This window comes from Selaginella moellendorffii, unplaced genomic scaffold, assembly GCF_000143415.4.
Source record: "Selaginella moellendorffii unplaced genomic scaffold, v1.0 SELMOscaffold_149, whole genome shotgun sequence".
Lineage (NCBI taxonomy): Eukaryota > Viridiplantae > Streptophyta > Lycopodiopsida > Selaginellales > Selaginellaceae > Selaginella > Selaginella moellendorffii.
Genome location: NW_003314410.1, coordinates 228,030 through 243,919, shown reverse-complemented (window position 1 = coordinate 243,919; position 15,890 = coordinate 228,030). Strand labels below are relative to the sequence as shown.

The 15,890-nt window shown below is 49.9% G+C and overlaps 5 protein-coding genes and 1 long non-coding RNA gene across 6 annotated transcripts in view; 4 read left to right on the top strand and 2 right to left on the bottom strand.

Moving 5' to 3' along the window:
• The window catches only part of LOC9652827 (DNA repair protein RAD50), a 5,530-nt gene extending 5,245 nt beyond the window's left edge, over positions 1 to 285 (bottom strand). Inside the window, exon 1 of the mRNA XM_024666841.1 lies at positions 34 to 285. Coding sequence (XP_024522609.1) covers positions 34 to 285 — 252 coding nt within the window. The remainder of the gene's footprint in view (positions 1 to 33) is intronic.
• Positions 286 to 330: 45 nt separating this feature from the next.
• On the top strand, positions 331 to 1,276 carry LOC112343420 (pentatricopeptide repeat-containing protein At4g02750-like). Its single transcript, XM_024666840.1, has 2 exons — positions 331 to 1,154; positions 1,249 to 1,276. Exons 1-2 carry the CDS (start codon positions 331 to 333, stop codon positions 1,274 to 1,276), a joined length of 852 nt encoding a protein of 283 aa, XP_024522608.1.
• LOC9652675 (extra-large guanine nucleotide-binding protein 3) lies at positions 1,249 to 6,794 on the top strand. The gene is made up of 14 exons (XM_024666818.1): positions 1,249 to 1,956; positions 2,029 to 3,196; positions 3,264 to 3,401; positions 3,459 to 3,563; positions 3,614 to 3,799; positions 3,854 to 4,025; positions 4,072 to 4,301; positions 4,352 to 4,518; positions 4,576 to 5,166; positions 5,228 to 5,475; positions 5,554 to 5,756; positions 5,826 to 6,150; positions 6,214 to 6,332; positions 6,392 to 6,794. Exons 1-10 carry the CDS (start codon positions 1,343 to 1,345, stop codon positions 5,256 to 5,258), a joined length of 3,402 nt encoding a protein of 1,133 aa, XP_024522586.1. The 5' UTR covers positions 1,249 to 1,342; the 3' UTR covers positions 5,259 to 5,475; positions 5,554 to 5,756; positions 5,826 to 6,150; positions 6,214 to 6,332; positions 6,392 to 6,794.
• Positions 6,795 to 7,203: 409 nt separating this feature from the next.
• LOC9652565 (inactive protein kinase SELMODRAFT_444075-like) lies at positions 7,204 to 10,633 on the top strand. The gene is made up of 10 exons (XM_024666821.1): positions 7,204 to 7,796; positions 7,887 to 8,017; positions 8,077 to 8,171; positions 8,236 to 8,702; positions 8,752 to 9,417; positions 9,471 to 9,631; positions 9,684 to 9,760; positions 9,824 to 9,971; positions 10,033 to 10,182; positions 10,257 to 10,633. Exons 1-10 carry the CDS (start codon positions 7,454 to 7,456, stop codon positions 10,551 to 10,553), a joined length of 2,535 nt encoding a protein of 844 aa, XP_024522589.1. The 5' UTR covers positions 7,204 to 7,453; the 3' UTR covers positions 10,554 to 10,633.
• A 100-nt stretch (positions 10,634 to 10,733) lies between these two features.
• Positions 10,734 to 13,016, top strand: LOC9652564 (probable bifunctional methylthioribulose-1-phosphate dehydratase/enolase-phosphatase E1). The gene is made up of 12 exons (XM_024666822.1): positions 10,734 to 10,915; positions 10,976 to 11,112; positions 11,185 to 11,280; positions 11,332 to 11,451; positions 11,511 to 11,600; positions 11,647 to 11,772; positions 11,828 to 11,983; positions 12,043 to 12,192; positions 12,240 to 12,341; positions 12,397 to 12,506; positions 12,565 to 12,683; positions 12,746 to 13,016. Exons 1-12 carry the CDS (start codon positions 10,744 to 10,746, stop codon positions 12,835 to 12,837), a joined length of 1,470 nt encoding a protein of 489 aa, XP_024522590.1. The 5' UTR covers positions 10,734 to 10,743; the 3' UTR covers positions 12,838 to 13,016.
• Positions 13,017 to 13,544: 528 nt separating this feature from the next.
• On the bottom strand, positions 13,545 to 14,959 carry LOC112343412. Its single transcript, XR_002991264.1, has 2 exons — positions 14,765 to 14,959; positions 13,545 to 14,707 (listed from the first exon to the last, which is right to left on the bottom strand). It is a non-coding gene; the product is annotated as an uncharacterized LOC112343412 (long non-coding RNA).
• Between the last annotated feature and the right edge of the window lie 931 nt (positions 14,960 to 15,890).

The following is a 15,890-nucleotide window of genomic DNA, read 5'->3' as shown; positions in this document are numbered from 1 at the left end:
TCTAGGGATCTCTGGGCGGGGAGGAGGATCCACGCCCAGATCGATTCCAGCGGGCTCAAGAGCGACATCTACCTCGCGAATTTGCTCGTCCAGATGTATGGCAAATGCGGGAGCCTCGGCGACGCGCGCAGGATCTTCGACGCCATCGCTCGCCCCAACGATTTTTCCTTCAACATCATCATCACTGCCTATGCCCAGAACGGGGCCATCGATCAGGCCGAGACGTTCTTCCACCGCTTTCCCAGATTGAACGCGGCATCCTGGAATGCCATGGTCACCGCGCATGCCCAGGCTGGGAATCTGGCGAAGGCAAAGGACTTCTTCGATCGAATGCCAGGGCGAGACATCATCTCCTGGAACGCATTGATGCAAGCTTCCGGAGAGGCAGCGACGATCTTTGATCGGATGCCCGGCCACAATCTTGTCTCCTGGAACACCATTCTCTCCGCAAATGCCCAAGACTGGCACTTGGAATCAGCCAAGGAGATCTTAGCGGCCATGCCGATGAAGAACGAAATCTCCTGGACGTCGATGATCCAGGCCTATGGCCAGCGCGGCCACTCCGAGGCGCAGAACCTCTTCATGATCATGCCCACCTGGAATATCGTCGCGTGTACCACGATGATCACCGCGTTCTCCCAGCGGGGAAATCTCCAGGAATGCGAGCGAATCTACAAATCCATGCCGGAGCACGACGCGATCGCTAGCAACGCGATGATCACCGCGTGCTCCACCAGCGGCGATCTCGATCAAGCAGAGAGAATCTTTCACAATATGGCGGAGAGGAACACAGCGTCGTGGAATGCCATGGTAGCAGCATATGCCCAAAACGGGCATTTGGAGTATGCGAAGCGTGACTTTGATACCGCCCAGTGCCGGGACGTGATTACCTGGAACACTATGATCGCGTCGTACGCCATTTATGGCCACATGGCGATGGCCAAGGCTCTGTACAACACCTCGCCGGCGTGGAACATCGTCTCGTTGAATGCCATGCTCTCGGCATTTGCCTTAGAAGGGCTCTTGGATGAAGCGGGAGATCTCTTCGCCGCGATGCGCGAGCGCGACGTCGTGTCGTGGAACGCGCTGCTCTTCGGCTATGGCCAGAATGGCAAGATGGAGGAAGCGCGCAAGGTGTTCTTGCGATCGCCCAGGCACGATCTCGTGTCCTGGAATGGCTGGCTCGCGGCGGCGGCGATCAATGGCCATGTCGGCCAGGCGCTGGCGGCGTTCCACGCTATGCCCGAGAGGAACGCCGTGTCCTGGAACTCGATGATCGCGAGCTGCGCGAATCTCGGTCGCGGGGCCGAGGCGCTCGAGATCTTCTTTCAGCAGCTCCTCGATGGGATCTCCCCCGACGAGATCACCTTCACGAGCGTGCTCCACGCGTGTGGGCACCTCGGCCTGCTCGATCGCGCGCGCGATTTCTTCTCCAGTATCGGACACGACCACTGCCTGGTGCCGATCCGCGAGCACTACTGCTGCCTGGTGGATTTGCTGGGGCGATTGGGGCGGCTGCGCGACGCCGAGGATCTCGTCCAGGGCATGCCATTCCCGGCGAGTCACAACGATTGGACGAGCCTGCTCAACGCCTACATCGTTCACGATGAGATGGATCAGGGGCGCCAGGCATTGGGCAATGTGGTGCGCCATCGCCTCTCTCTTGACGAGCTCCTCGGATGATCCTAGCGCTTCATACAGTACGGGCCGTTGTTATTTGTGGACCATGTGGCCCAAGAGGCAGTGTACGGCGCCATTCCACGCGCTCATCTCTTTCAGTCACTTCTTGTGCGCCTGGCCGTGTAAAAAAGATGCGCAGCTAGGGTTATGGAGCAGCGATGGCGGCCAGCGGCTCTACAGTAATGGATTCTTCTCTCGCAGCGCGCGGAGGCGAGCTGGAGCTGCGGCGCGGCAGATCCTCCTCGTCCTGCCGCCGACAGCGCCGCGCCCGAAGAGGTACGTTCTCCTGGATTACAATGCAAGATCGTGAAAGGCGAGTCGAATTTCCCTGCGCTGCTTGGTGATCAGGATGACCGTTGTCGCAAGCATCATGGAGCCGCAGCCTCTAGACCCGCCGGACATCTCACTGGAGAATCTCTTGAGGCCCATGCTGCCGCCGGGAGCGCCTATTCCAGACTACGATCAGCTCGATTATTCATTCGCAATGGAGTACTCGGGACATGTAGGTGATCATCCGGTTCCCAGGGCTGATCCACTGGTTGGATCTCGGGATAGTTCCAGCCAGGTGGATTCGTCGTCGGTTTCCAAGACGCCAAGGCCCAAGCCGTCTGCGCTACACATAGATACCAGGAAACGAGCTCATTTGGCAGCAGAGAAGCTGATAAGCGAGTCGGGGTCAGCAAGATCACCTATCACAGGACTGGTAGAGAAGGACAGCTCGTCTACCACAGGAAGAAGTCCTTTGTCCAACAGTGGGACAAGAGGAAAGGCTGCCTCTAAAGAGAAGGAGGCCGGCTCGAGTTCCCCGGATTCAAGGCTAGCGTACTCCGGATTGAACTCCCTGTCGCGGAAATCCTCCTCCTCGGAGATTGAAGAGCTGAACGTCCAGTTTTCCGCGGCAGTGTCAGCTGCGGCCTCTGCACTGCCTTCTCCGTCGGCTTTAAGATCCGTGTCGCTCAGTGAGAACCACAACTTGGAAAACTCGGACTTCCATTCCACTCCGCGGTCCATTTCGATGCCAGAGAGGGATAGAGCTGACGGATCTTCGAGGCCTGGCTCGCCATCTGGTGTTACTGCGGTGGAGCCAGTGGTGGTGGTGACGAAAAAGCGTGAATGCCATCGGTGTCTTAAAAAACACATGTTACAGGAGAAAGAGACGTGCCTCGTCTGCACTGCGAGGTACTGTCGGAACTGCGTCCTTATTGCAATGGGCTCCATGCCGGAGGGGCGGAAGTGCTTACGGTGCATTGGCCTGCCTATTCATGAATCACGACGACCGTATCTTGGGAAGCCGTCCAGGCTGCTCAAAAGCATTCTGAGTCCCTTGGAGATCCAGCAGATCATGCGCACAGAGAAGGATTGTTTGGCCAATCAACTACGTCCCGAGCAGCTTATTGTGAACGGCAGGGCCCTCGCTGCGCCGGAGATGTCCGAGCTATTGAGCTGCAGCAATCCTCCTCCAAAACTTAAGCCCGGCAAATACTGGTACGACAAAACCTCTGGACTGTGGGGAAAGGTAAGTTTGCTTTATTACGAACGAAGCTTTCAGAGTACTGAGAAGTTTTTATTCTATGCTGCAACAGGAAGGTGAAAAGCCAAGCAAGATCGTCACTGCAGAGTTGAAAGTTGGTGGCAACCTTAAGCCGGATGCAAGCCTTGGTACAACGGAGGTCTATATAAATTGTCGTCAGATCACCAAGTCTGAATTAAAAATGTTGAAGGTAATTTCTTGTTCTTGCATAGCGCTACAGTAATTTCTACGTTGTTGTTATGATCAGTTGGCAGGAGTGCAGTGTCCTCCGAGTACTTACCTTTTTCTATCACCCGATGGATCGTATATGGAAGAAGGACAGAACAACTATAAAGGAAACATATGGGAGAAGGTAACTCTAAGCGTGCGTATCAATGTGCTCTGAGCGTTATGTTTGTACAGGCTTCCATAAGAGTGATGTATTCTCTGTTCTCATTGCCGACGCCTCGTGGAAGTGTACGTGCCAACAAACCAAGTGCTCGTGAGCTTTCGGCTAGGTACCCTCCCGCCATTTTGGAGCATAAGAATGTGAGCAAGCTGCTTTTACTGGGTCACGAGGGCTCTGGCAGGAGTACAATCTTCAAGCAGGTAAAGACCTTTCACGTGAATGAACTCAATACTAAAATTTGTGGTGTTTCTCAGGCCAAGTTTCTCTACAGAGGTGGTTTCGAGCAGAAGGAACTTGAGAGATACAAGGAAATGATTCAAACGTACATCTACAAGTATCTTGTTATATTGTTAGAAGGTCGCGAGCGTTTTGAAGATGAAGAAGGTGATGCTTTGTTGAAGATCAAATGTGATCCTCCTGCGACAGGTATGGTGACACTGCAAGTAAGGCCTTATCAATGTATCTTTCTCAGGCGAAACCTCAAAGAATATGTATTCGATGGATACGCGGTTGAAGAATCTAGCGGACTGGTTCCTTGACATTACAGCTGATGGATCTTTGGAAAGGTACTTTCCTGCTGCTACACGAGAGTACGCAGCATCTGTGGAAGAGCTTTGGCGCGATCCTGCTATTCAAGCTACATTCAAGAGGAAGGAGGAACTTCATAAGCTACCTGATGTTGCCGGAGAATTCCTAGAAAGGGTGAGCATGTGCAGTTTAAATGGTGAAGGACTTAAATTCTTTGTTTTCAGGTCGTGGAGCTCTCAAGCAATGAGTACGAGCCTGTGGATCACGATATCTTATATGCAGAAGGCTTGACCCAAGGTTCCGGACTTGCAGAGATAGAATTTGGTTTACCCGATCGGGAGCAGACTTCAGGTGCAATGCATGACACAGTGGATTACTCTCCTACGGGAAGGTTAGCCAATTAACTTCTTTTTCTTTCTCGCGCGTCTTGACTTGAAACATCACGCAGGTACCAGCTTATACGAGTGGGTGGTATCGGTCTTAAAGAAGGAAAGAAATGGCTGGGAATGTTCGAGGACGTTCGAGCGGTTGTCTTTACTGTGGCACTCAGCGAATTCGATCAATTATGGATAGACAGCGATGGCGTTGCCCGAAACAAACTTCTTATAAGCAAGGAGCTTTTTCAGGACATTGTGGCACGCCCCTGCTTCAAGGGAACCCCCTTCATTCTCTTTCTCAACAAGTACGACAAGTTTGAAGAGAAGATCATGAAAGGCGTTCCACTCACGACGTGTGACTGGTTTTCCGACTTCAGCCCCGTTGGTGTTCCTCACTCTACCCAAGCTCAACAGGCCTACACATACGTTGTCCACAAGTTCAAGAAGCTCGTCGGTGACCGCAAGCTCTACACCTTCCAGCTGAACGCTCTCGAGCGGAACTTGGTGGCCTCGGCATTCCAGTACGTGAAACACATACTCAAGCACGAAGAGAGCAAGGCGGCCGGCTGGATGGCACTCCCAGAGGACTCTTCCTATTGCACAGACTTGAGCTCATACTCGCTGCATTCCGCGAGGCAAGAGAATGGCAACTCCTGGGACAGGTGAGCCTTTGGAAGTTGCGGTTTGAGCTATCATTTTATTCTAATCCGGCTGCCACTACAGAAGTGCAAGATATGGTACATATGTTTCATAATTTGCAGAGTTTTAGAAACGCGCAGTGACAAGTACGCGAATTTTTGCTGTGCTCTTCCCCTCTTTTTTTCTTCTGGCTCATTAGTTCCCGATCCATCTCGGCTGCTAAAGTCAGACATTTTGGATATGAATTCATTTGTTTCTTGAGGCCATAATGGAAACTTGTGAGGCGGACAGACTTCGACACCAAAGGATAGCATGTGGTGGGTCGCGAAATGGTACGGTGTTTCTTTTGTTGGAATTGATTCATTCAAGTCTCATTGTTCTTTCTTCCTTTTGTGTTTCTTTTTTCTCAGAGAGCGACCAGAAAGTCTGGCAGTGGTGCTGTGTGGTGTGTGGTGCTTTTGCTTTGCACAAACAACACCCAAAGTGCCAAAGTGGAGATTTAGACATGTCTAAGCGCGAGAAAAAAATGATGAACAGTGGTGCGTGCGTGCAAGCAGACTCATTCTACTGGCCAGAAGAACTCATCACATTCCATTAGCTGTGATCACGAAAGGTGAGGCCCGACTTTTCAAATGATTCCAAAGCTTTTTCATCAATCTTATTCAATCCTTTGATGGTCCAGGTGATATTAAACACTTTGCTCGGTCGGGCCTGACTGGATATTCTCTTCTCCAGATCCGAATGTTAAAAGTACTGGCCAGTCACGGGAGGCTTGTGAGCGGCACAACACACTCGTTGCAGGCTGGAGACTACTGTACCGCGAGAAGATAAAAGGTAAGAGGAGCTTTAGGCTTTGTTAGGTAGACCACTGATCCAGCACGCCATTACAGGGAGAGGCTATAGGCATCGCAGAGTGACAAGAGGATCTTTGTAGCCGAGCTCTTGTCACGACGCTTCTTTTGGATCTCCAGTGCAGGAACAAAGCTATAGAAAAATCAAATCGCGAGGTTAGAGTTTCCTGTATCTTAAAATCCTACATTGCTAACAGTTCTATTCTCACTGTGACATAGGCAGGCCTGCCATCACGCGAAAAGGGAGCCGTGCTTAACAGAAACTCCGTAAGAAAGCCCATCGCTTTCACTGCAACAGAACCAAGCAAGGAACGCTCCTTTTCTCGTTTCCTCGGACGGTAAGCCTTTGCAAAATCGATTTTTACGTGATCACGTACTACAATGTTTGGTGTTGCAGAGGTTCTCCCAGAGTTCTCAGTGGGGACCAAGTGTAAGTTAAGTTACGGCCGCTTTATAGTTATGAGCGATACAAGGAGACAAGCTCTTGCCACCCGGGACACACAGTGCCAAGGGAATTGTTTGCTTGCGACGAAGTACTCGACTTTATAAAAACTCGGCAGAGCGGCTCTCTGGATCGCGGCGAGTGACGAGTGATGGATCAACCGCCCAGCCATTCTCTTGTATCCATCCATACAGCTTGGATCTTAGCTTGTCCGAGAGCCAAGAACACGTAAGGACTATACGCTTCCAAGATATGGAGGAGATAAAAAAACGATAACGCGGCGTGGAGGTTTTTAAAACCATGTAACTAGAATCGTGGGATTCGATCACACAATATAATCGGTCGTGGTTGGACGAAATTCCGCCAAGTTTGGCGTAGCGCCGCCAAAGTGGGGTCCTGCTGAAATAGTTAGCAGTAGTAGTAGCATGACGCCGCGCCTCCCCATTCACATGCTCGTACTGGAATGGCTCTTTCCTAGGGTTCTAATCCACGCATCTATGACAAAGATATGGCGCCCAGACGCGACGGCGATGGCGGCCTCGATCGCTCTCGTGGTTAGGCTGCCTACCATGCACTGCCCGTAACGGAGCGCGCGGTCGGAATCGCATTGTCCCCAGGTATCAGCTCGAAATTTCGTCACAGGGGACGGAAATGCGAGCGATTTCTGGGAGATTTCAATGGATCATCGTCTCCCTCTCGCGGTCGATCGGATTCTTGGAGCTCCTAGGCTAGGTTTCTAGAGGCGCTGACCGCTCGGGTACTTTCCAAGATACAGGTCCAAAGTGGAAGAAGTATGTTGGGCCTACAAGGGGATTGCGCTTGCGTTTCCGTCCGAGCACGGGGATCCGAGCAGATAGATAGTGGATTTTGGTGAGGGAAGCAGCGGGCAGGGGCATCAGGAAAAAGTCTTCCTTGGAGAGAAATCTCTCCTCCCTTTCTCTCTCTCTCTCCTTCTCCCCTTCTTCTTCTTCTCCTCCCCCTTCTTCGTCTCTCTCGGGGGACGTTGCATCGGAGGAGATGCTGAGGAAGGCCTCCTCCAAATTAGATCTGGCTCGTCCTCCTGGAGGAGGAGCTGCCAGGCACCGGCTCGACTTCGACAGGCCCAAGCCTTTCCCGATGAGCTTTGGGCTCATGGGCGCTGCTGTCGGGGACAAGGCCAAGACGAAGAAGATCGCCCCGTCCTCGAGAAGCAATTTGATCGCGAGGCCCGAGAGCTTCCGGCAACTTGCTGCCGAGGTGATTGTGGTGGCAATTGACGGGAGCAAGAGCATCACGAGGCATGCTCTTGAGTGGGCTCTATCGAATGTGGTCCAGCCCGGGGATAGGATCATCCTGCTAGCTCTGCTTCCTTCCAGCTCCGGTAAGCGTTTCAAGCGTTTTTTTCTTTCTTCTTCTTCTTTTTTCTCGTATTCTGGCCGGTGATTGCTTAACTGGTTTGGGTTGTTTCTAGGATGGAAGTTTTGGAAATTTGCGAAATTCGCCCGCGATTCTTCGACGAAGGACAAGATCCGGCAGGAGGAAACGCGGAAGTCTTGCCAGTGTATGATGGAGCAGCTTCAAAGCCTTTTTGATGCGAAGAAGGTGAGTACTTCACGATTCCGTTATAAGCTTTTCTATACCGACGGGATCGATTGCGACAGGTACAAACGACCGTGAAGATTTATCCTTCCGCAGAGAAAGGAGCAACGACGATCGAAGCGAAGAAACTTCAGGCTACATGGGTTGTACTTGACAGGTACGTTGCTCGAAAGTTTTTCCGTTTTTCTACGTAGATTTACGGTGGAAATTTTCTTTTTCAGGCACTTGAAGAAGGAAGAAAAGAGGTGCTCAGACAACTTACAGTGCAATTTGGTCATTGTGGATCGCTACAATCCCAAGATACTCCGGCTCAATCTCAAGCAATCTCCAGAAGCGACGCCATTAGAAAAGGCCGCAGTTCCACCACCGTTGGCAAAGCAGGCTGAAACTCCCGCAAGCAGTCCCGATGTGGGAACGCCTTTCACATCTACCAGCAGAGGAAATTCATCATGCTCCGAGTCCAGCACCTCCCCATTCTCAGGCACAGAACCTGGCAGCTATCAAACGACTACTCCTGAAAGCTTTGGTGTGACCATCGAGGACGTACGTCGTCCGGAATATGGTGCGTCAGAATCCGATAGCGACGACCCGACGGTTGTCCCAAGACGGTGGAGAAACTCATCCAGGAATCTCTCGACTAAGGACCACTCTAAGAACAAAGAATACAAGGAGGCACGACAAGCTGAAGGTACTTCCACTTGTGTTTGTGTGAATCATGCTAATTATGACTCCTTCAGGTAAGAGAAGCAGCACACCAGTTCAAAGAGCAAGAATCAGTCCAATCAAGCAACGGATTTCTTCAGACTCCCGGCTGTCTACAAGTATGAGAGAGGGCAGCTCCAGGCAAAGCTTGAAAACTATTCTGAACCCTGCCGCTCCGCGATTAAGCAGCAGTGGTACTGCTCCGAAGCTAGCGCTGTCTGATTTGCTCACATCCTGCAAGCTCAGCTCAGAACTGGACGAGAGAAACAACCGGCCAAATTGCGAAGAAGCCACAAGCATAAGAAGAGCTGTGTCTTTGACGACACACTCTCCGTTAGAGCCACCACCTCTGTGCTCGATCTGCCAGCACAAAGCACCTGTCTTCGGCCGACCTCCCAGAGAGTTCACGTTCGAAGAGCTCGAGCTCGCCACAGGTGGTTTCTCCCAGGCCAACTTTCTGGCGGAAGGTGGCTTTGGCTCGGTGCACAGAGGCGTTCTTCCTGAAGGCCAAGTCGTTGCAGTTAAGCAGCACAAGCTCGCGAGCTCGCAAGGCGACGTCGAATTCTGCTCAGAGGTGGAGGTTTTGAGCTGTGCTCAACACCGAAACGTTGTCATGCTTATCGGCTACTGCATGGAGGACAGCAGGCGTCTTTTGGTCTACGAGTTTATATGCAATAACTCTTTGGATGCTCATCTTTACGGTAAGTTCTTCTGTTTTTTTTTTTCTTTTGCTAACGATGCCAAGTTCCTGCAGGTAAAACCATGGATCCACTGGAGTGGAAATACAGACAAAGGGTTGCTATCGGTGCTGCTCGAGGATTACGGTATCTGCACGAGGAATGCCGAGTCGGCTGCATTGTTCACAGAGACATGCGTCCTAACAACATTCTTCTAACACATGACTACGAACCTATGGTAAGTTGCATTGTTATGAAAGAGCACGCGTGAAGTTCCGGTTTTGTTCCAGGTTGGTGATTTTGGTCTAGCTAGATGGCAACCAGATGGAGAACTTGGAGTTGAAACCCGCGTTATTGGCACCTTCGGGTAAGGTTTTGAAAGCTTTACGTGAAACAAAACTTAGCTATGGCATGAACTCTGCTCTGTCAGGTATTTAGCACCTGAATATACACAAAGTGGTCAGATCACAGAAAAGGCAGACGTTTACTCGTTTGGAATAGTGCTCTTGGAGCTTGTAACTGGCCGCAAGGCCATCGACATTTCGCGTCCAAAGGGTCAGCAATGCCTCACGGAATGGGTAAGTTCTTGAGCTGGTCTCTCACAACCTTTCTCTAATATGCTCGTGTGATTTGTTCTAGGCTCGTCCATTGTTGAGAAAACGAGTCTACCGGGAGCTAGTCGACCCCAAACTTTGCGGCGAGTTTGAGAAGGACGAAGTGACCTGTATGCTCCATGCTGCTTTCCTGTGCATATCACGGGATCCAAACACACGGCCACGGATGTCCCAGGTATGGTTTGTTTTCCATTTGCATCTAGCACCAACTTCGAGCGAGTTCTCACGACTCACACGAAAACGAAACAGGTTCTTCGGATTCTCGAGGGCGAGATGACAATCGACCCAGCTCCAGCCTCATCTCTCAGCGACGAAGATATCCCTTCCAGGCCAGTGAGCGAGCCGACGCGGCGGTCGACGAGCGCCATCTCCAGCCGGAAGAACAGGTACATTCCCAGCAGCGTCGGCCACTACAGCTCGGGAGCTGCCAAGGAAGATGGAGCTCTCGCAAGGCCAAACTCTGGCAACTTGACACTAGAAGAGCTCAAGGCTGCGTATCGACACAAGCTCGGTCATCGCAGGCTCTCCCTGGGCGATGCTTTGTAACATAGCATTGTGATTTTGCGCTTATATACTATGTAAATTGCGAAGAGAGATGATTTTGTTAGTATTCTTTTTCGGCGGTCCAGATTATGTTCTTTCTTGTTTTTGACGGTTGGGATCTGCTGACGATGCTGCCACGTTGGCACAAAAGAATTTTCTGACACGTGGCAGGATTCTCTAGGGTTTATCGGCAATGGGGACAGTGGTGGAGAGCGCCACTGAGCAAGCGAAGACGCTCGTGGCGGCGCTGTGCAGGCAGTTCTATGGCCTCGGCTGGGTGTCTGGAACTGGCGGAGGTGTTACTCTCAAGGTGGAGGATCCGCAGCTCCCCATGGCCGATCGCTTGATCGTCATGGCTCCCTCAGGTAAAATTTCTGCGATGCGATGCGAGCATTGTGATCTTGGGATTCGTTTCGATCTCCCAGGAGTCCAGAAGGAAAAGATGAATGCGGAGGATATGTATGTGCTGGATAAGAATGGGGCCGTCCTCTCCACGCCATTGCCATTGCCTCCTCCTCACAAGCCGCCCAAATGCACGGACTGTGCTCCTCTTTTCATGAAGGTTCTAAAGCTTCTTCTTGTACTTTTTTTTAAAAATTCTTTCCTTCTCATGCGACTTGGATTCGTGACTTAGGCGTACACGATGAGGAATGCTGGAGCTGTGATTCACAGCCATGGAATGGAGAGCTGTCTCGTGACCATGATCGATCCCGGTGCCAAAGAGTTTCGGGTAATACTTTTCTTTTTCTCTTTTTACTCTTTTGAGCTCCATCTGCTGTAGATCACTCACATGGAGATGATCAAAGGAATCAAAGGGCATGGTTACTACGACGAGCTCGTAGTCCCGATCATTGAAAACTCTGCGTATGAATACGAGCTCACGGACTCTTTAGCAGCAGCCGTGAGTAAAAGCTCGTTCGTTTCTCACTGTTGTCTTTCTGATTCGTGTTTTGCTGGAAGATTGCCGCTTATCCACGAACGACGGCGGTGTTAGTGAGAAACCATGGGATTTACGTCTGGGGTGACTCGTGGATCAGTGCTAAAACTCAGGTGATAGTATTTTTGCCAGCTTGACTCTTAATCTTTTGCGAAACAGGCAGAATGCTACCATTATCTTTTTGACGCCGCACTTAAGCTTCGCCAGTTTGGCCTCGACCATACAGACCCCTTGCATGGACCAGTGAAGAAACTCAGCCTTGCAGCTCCAAAGAAAAACTATCCCGTAAGAAATACTGTCCATTTATGCGGCTTTTATCAAATGTTTTTCTTCTTTGCAGCGTGTGATTTTACTTGATATTGAAGGCACCACCACTCCCATATCGTTCGTGACGGACGTTTTGTTTCCCTATGCGCGTGACAATGTGGGAAAACACCTCTCAGCCACTTACGATTCGAAGGAGACTCAAGATGATCTAGAACTTCTCAGGCAACAGGCAAGATTTCAATGGTTTTGGTGGCAGCAGAAATCAAGCTCTCGTGTTATGACAAGCAGGCTTCCAAAGACACAAAGGAGGGAAACGTGCAAGCGCAGCTCATTCCTCCAAGTGATGCTCCTAAGGACGAAGTCATTGCGGCAGCGGAGCGTAACGTTCTCGCCATGATTGCTGCCGATCGCAAAGTTACAGCCCTCAAACAATTGCAGGTCTGGTCTTGTTTTGAATCAACGTTTCTTGATCCTTTGCATCACAGGGACATATTTGGAGAACAGGATACAAAAACGGTGAACTCAAAGGCCAAGTCTTTCAGGACGTTCCTGAAGCACTCTCCTTGTGGCATTCTGCCGAGTCGAAGGTCTGATAGAAGTTCCCAAAGCACGATGTTGATGTTGTCGCCTTGTTCCTTTCAGGCCTATATTTACTCGAGTGGGAGCCGAGAAGCGCAGCGGCTGATCTTTGGGAACACAAACTTTGGTGATTTGAGGAGATACATTTCGGGCTACTTCGATACCGTGACAGGGTGAGATTTTCTGCACTTGGTTCATTACATTTGCTCCTTGCATCTCATTCCTTTTCAGAAACAAACGAGAGGCACGGAGCTACACTGAAATCTTCCTTTCGGTGGGTGCCGACGAGCCTTCTCAGATTACTTTCGCCACGGACGTGCTGGCTGAAGCTGTTGCGGCTAAAGAAGCTGGTAATGCTGGGAAAAAAAAAGCGAGAGATGTGTTGCTAATGTATCACTGCTTTTGTTACCAGGCCTGGACACTGTGATACTTGAGAGACCAGGGAACGCACCACTGCCTAGCGGTCATGGTTTCAGGACGGCAAGCACCCTTCTCGAGATATAAGATTGGGGCGCCCTTATGATACTCAAAGTTTGCAGGCTCTTACTCAAACAAAGAATCGCGCCTTGGCATATTCGAGAAGCTAAGCTATCGGGTCGGCTTTGGGCTTGTGAGAAGTCTAGAGGAAGTAAAATATTTTTTAACCTTGTATTCTCAAACCAGGAGTGCCTCTCTTTTGTTTATCTCCAGTTCGTCCGGTGTTCTTGGTTCTTGGGCGAGTTTTCTTCCGTTTCCCATGCATATCGGGAGTAAGACGCTATTAGATGATTCATCCGTGAACTTCGTGAATAAAGCTCACAAACCGGCTCCCGCGCTGGGTATGATCCACGTCAAATAAATGGAATTGTAAGTCAGTGACGGTGGCAATGGCCACTCCCAACTAAGCTAGCACCTGAAAAGACATAACTACTCGACAAATGTTTGCAACATTTCATTTCTTTTCAAGGAAACCACAGAGTGCTTGTGTAGATCGTCTCGTTTTCCCACTGCCAGAGCGTAAACTTCCATCTACGTTAGCTGGCCCTGGAACGTTGTTCTATGGCACCATTGCAATCTCATGGTGTTGCAAAAACAAAAGGAAGTTAGAGAAACCATAATGAAAACTAAAGAGAACAAGACTTGGTTCTTTGGACAAACATTTTGGTTAGAACAAACAGCTCACGAACCTCTTAAACTTCGACTTCCATTTCGTTGAACAGCAAACATCCTAGTTAGACAAACCAATATATGAGTTGATTCAGGCGTCTTTTCTTGTAAATTCACACTATGCACATTCCTTTGCCTTGGGAGTTTTCATGATCGTTGTTTTCATTAAGGTTGGACCATTGTCAATGTACGTCTTCAGCTGGATTGAAGTTCTGAAGATCACGTTGTTTCTCAGCCAGCAGGTCTTCCGTTGAGCACAGCAACAACATAACTCAAAGCCTCTCCAAAACGTTGACAGAAATCACTCCAATCTCGCAGCATTTTTCTTTTTGAACACAGCGTTTTTTAGTTCTTATCGTGGTTGAGCAGCACCAACACGTCAATTGTCTTTTTCATGACAAGAAATTAGAACAAATTGAAACACATGCAAACCTGAAGCTAAGTTTCCCTTTGCGTTGAGGGTTCCTTGGACCCTTGTTTTGCACTTAGCTTGTTTGAGCTGTTTTATGAGCATATCATCTTAGCTTGACTGTGTCCCTAGTTCCCTTTTGCGTTGAGCATAGCATCTTCTTGACCCGTCGAAAATAAAGAGCGAACCTGATGTCTTCAAACGTTGAGAGTTTCAACACGAATTCAAGCCTTTCATTTATCGTTGATCATTCGATCCTAGCTCGTTGCAAGCAGCTTCGCTTTCTTGTCTCCAGCAAATCTCTCTTGTTTCGTTGTCTTACTCGCTTATTCCTAACACAAAGAAAAGCCCTTACCTTGAGAGGTGGAGAGGTGCGAGAGTTACGGATCATGATCGCTGTTGTCATTGTCATTTACGTCTTCAGCTGGATTGAAGTTCTGAAGATCGCAGGTGCCAAAAAGTTGTTTCTCAGCTCACAGGTCTTGCCTTGAGCGCAGTAACAACATAACTCAAAGCACTGACAATCTCTCCAAAACGTTGACACAAAATCTCTCCAATCTAGTAGCATTTTTCTTCTTGGCACACGCTGTGACATGGCGTTTTCCAGTTCTTATCGTCGTTGAGCAACACCAACATGTCACTTGGCTTCTTCATGACAAGAAATTAGAACAAATCGAAACACACGCGAACCTGGCAACATGAAACTAAGTGTCGTTGATCTAGTTTTGTTTGTATTCACAGAGCGTTGTCCATCCGTTGTTTCACTTGTTTGAGTTGTTTGTTGTGTCACTGGCTCCCTTTTGCGTTGCAATCGCGAACCTGGTGTCCTCGAACGTTGAGAGTTTCAACAGGATTTCTTGATCGCATCTAACAGACCTCTTAGCTCGTTGCAAGCAGCTTCGCTTTTGTCTTATTGCCTATCTAAACGAACTTACCTTGCGGGAGGGGAGAGAGAGAAGCACCTGGAGCTCCGATCAATGGGCAGAGTGGAAGCGTCGCGACCCCAACCCCAACCCCAAGACATCCCGGCATCCGCCCTAGCCCTTCATCAACGATGTACCCTAAGTTTGAGCTAAGAATCACTATTTTATATAGGCAGGGCAAAAAGGGAAAGTTCTCAAAACGAAAGCTGCTAAATTACTCGTCGCTAGAAGCGGGAGGGGACGAGGAATCCTGCTGATCGGACAGCCTGCTGGATGGCTCTTCCGTGCTGCTGTTGCGTGCCCGCACGGTAAGCTTCTGGATCTCAGCCGCCGAATGCATCGCACCGTCGTGCAAAACTCCCTGAAATGTAAAAACTCTTTAAGCAAATGAAATGCACAGACGAGATCTTACCCCCAGGGGTCGTCTCCGACGAGCAGCATGTCGCCTTCGTTATCTACGTACACGGCTTGCCACGTTCAGGTTCTCGTCAATGCCGAACAGATGCTGCAGCTCCTCCAGGAGTTCCCTGTATCCCCGAAACTTGGGCAAGTCCAAAGCTCGTCCCACTGCACCGTGTTTGTGAACCTTTGAAAAGTAGAAGAGATTCAGAGTCTGGCGCTTCAAATAAAGAATGAGATCTTACTTTGGTGCACGTCCTGCTTGCTGCTGCTGGTTCCAGTTCTGGCCAGTAAAACACTTCCTGAAGCCGGAAGCTTCCGACTCGAGATCCTTGTGGACGTCGTCTTTGGCGGTGCTGGCCAAAGCTGTCTTTGCCTTCAACGAGAAACCAAATAGTTTGCACTCGCGGTCAGAATCGTTTGCATTACCTGGGGCTCCCCAACTCCTTAAAGAACAAAAAAGAGTAGACAAAAAAGCATTACATAAGAAGTGACGATGGATTTCACTTACTGGGAGCCTGTTGCTGCGAGGAAACATGTGAAGCTTTGTCTGTTGTCTGCAAGTAGACTGAGCAACTTCATGCTGCTGGTTGGAGAAGCTGCTGCGGTTCCCGAATTGTGGAGGAATCTTTTTCTCTCGAAACTGCTGAATGCAGAGCCTAAGCTGCTGCTGGTGCATA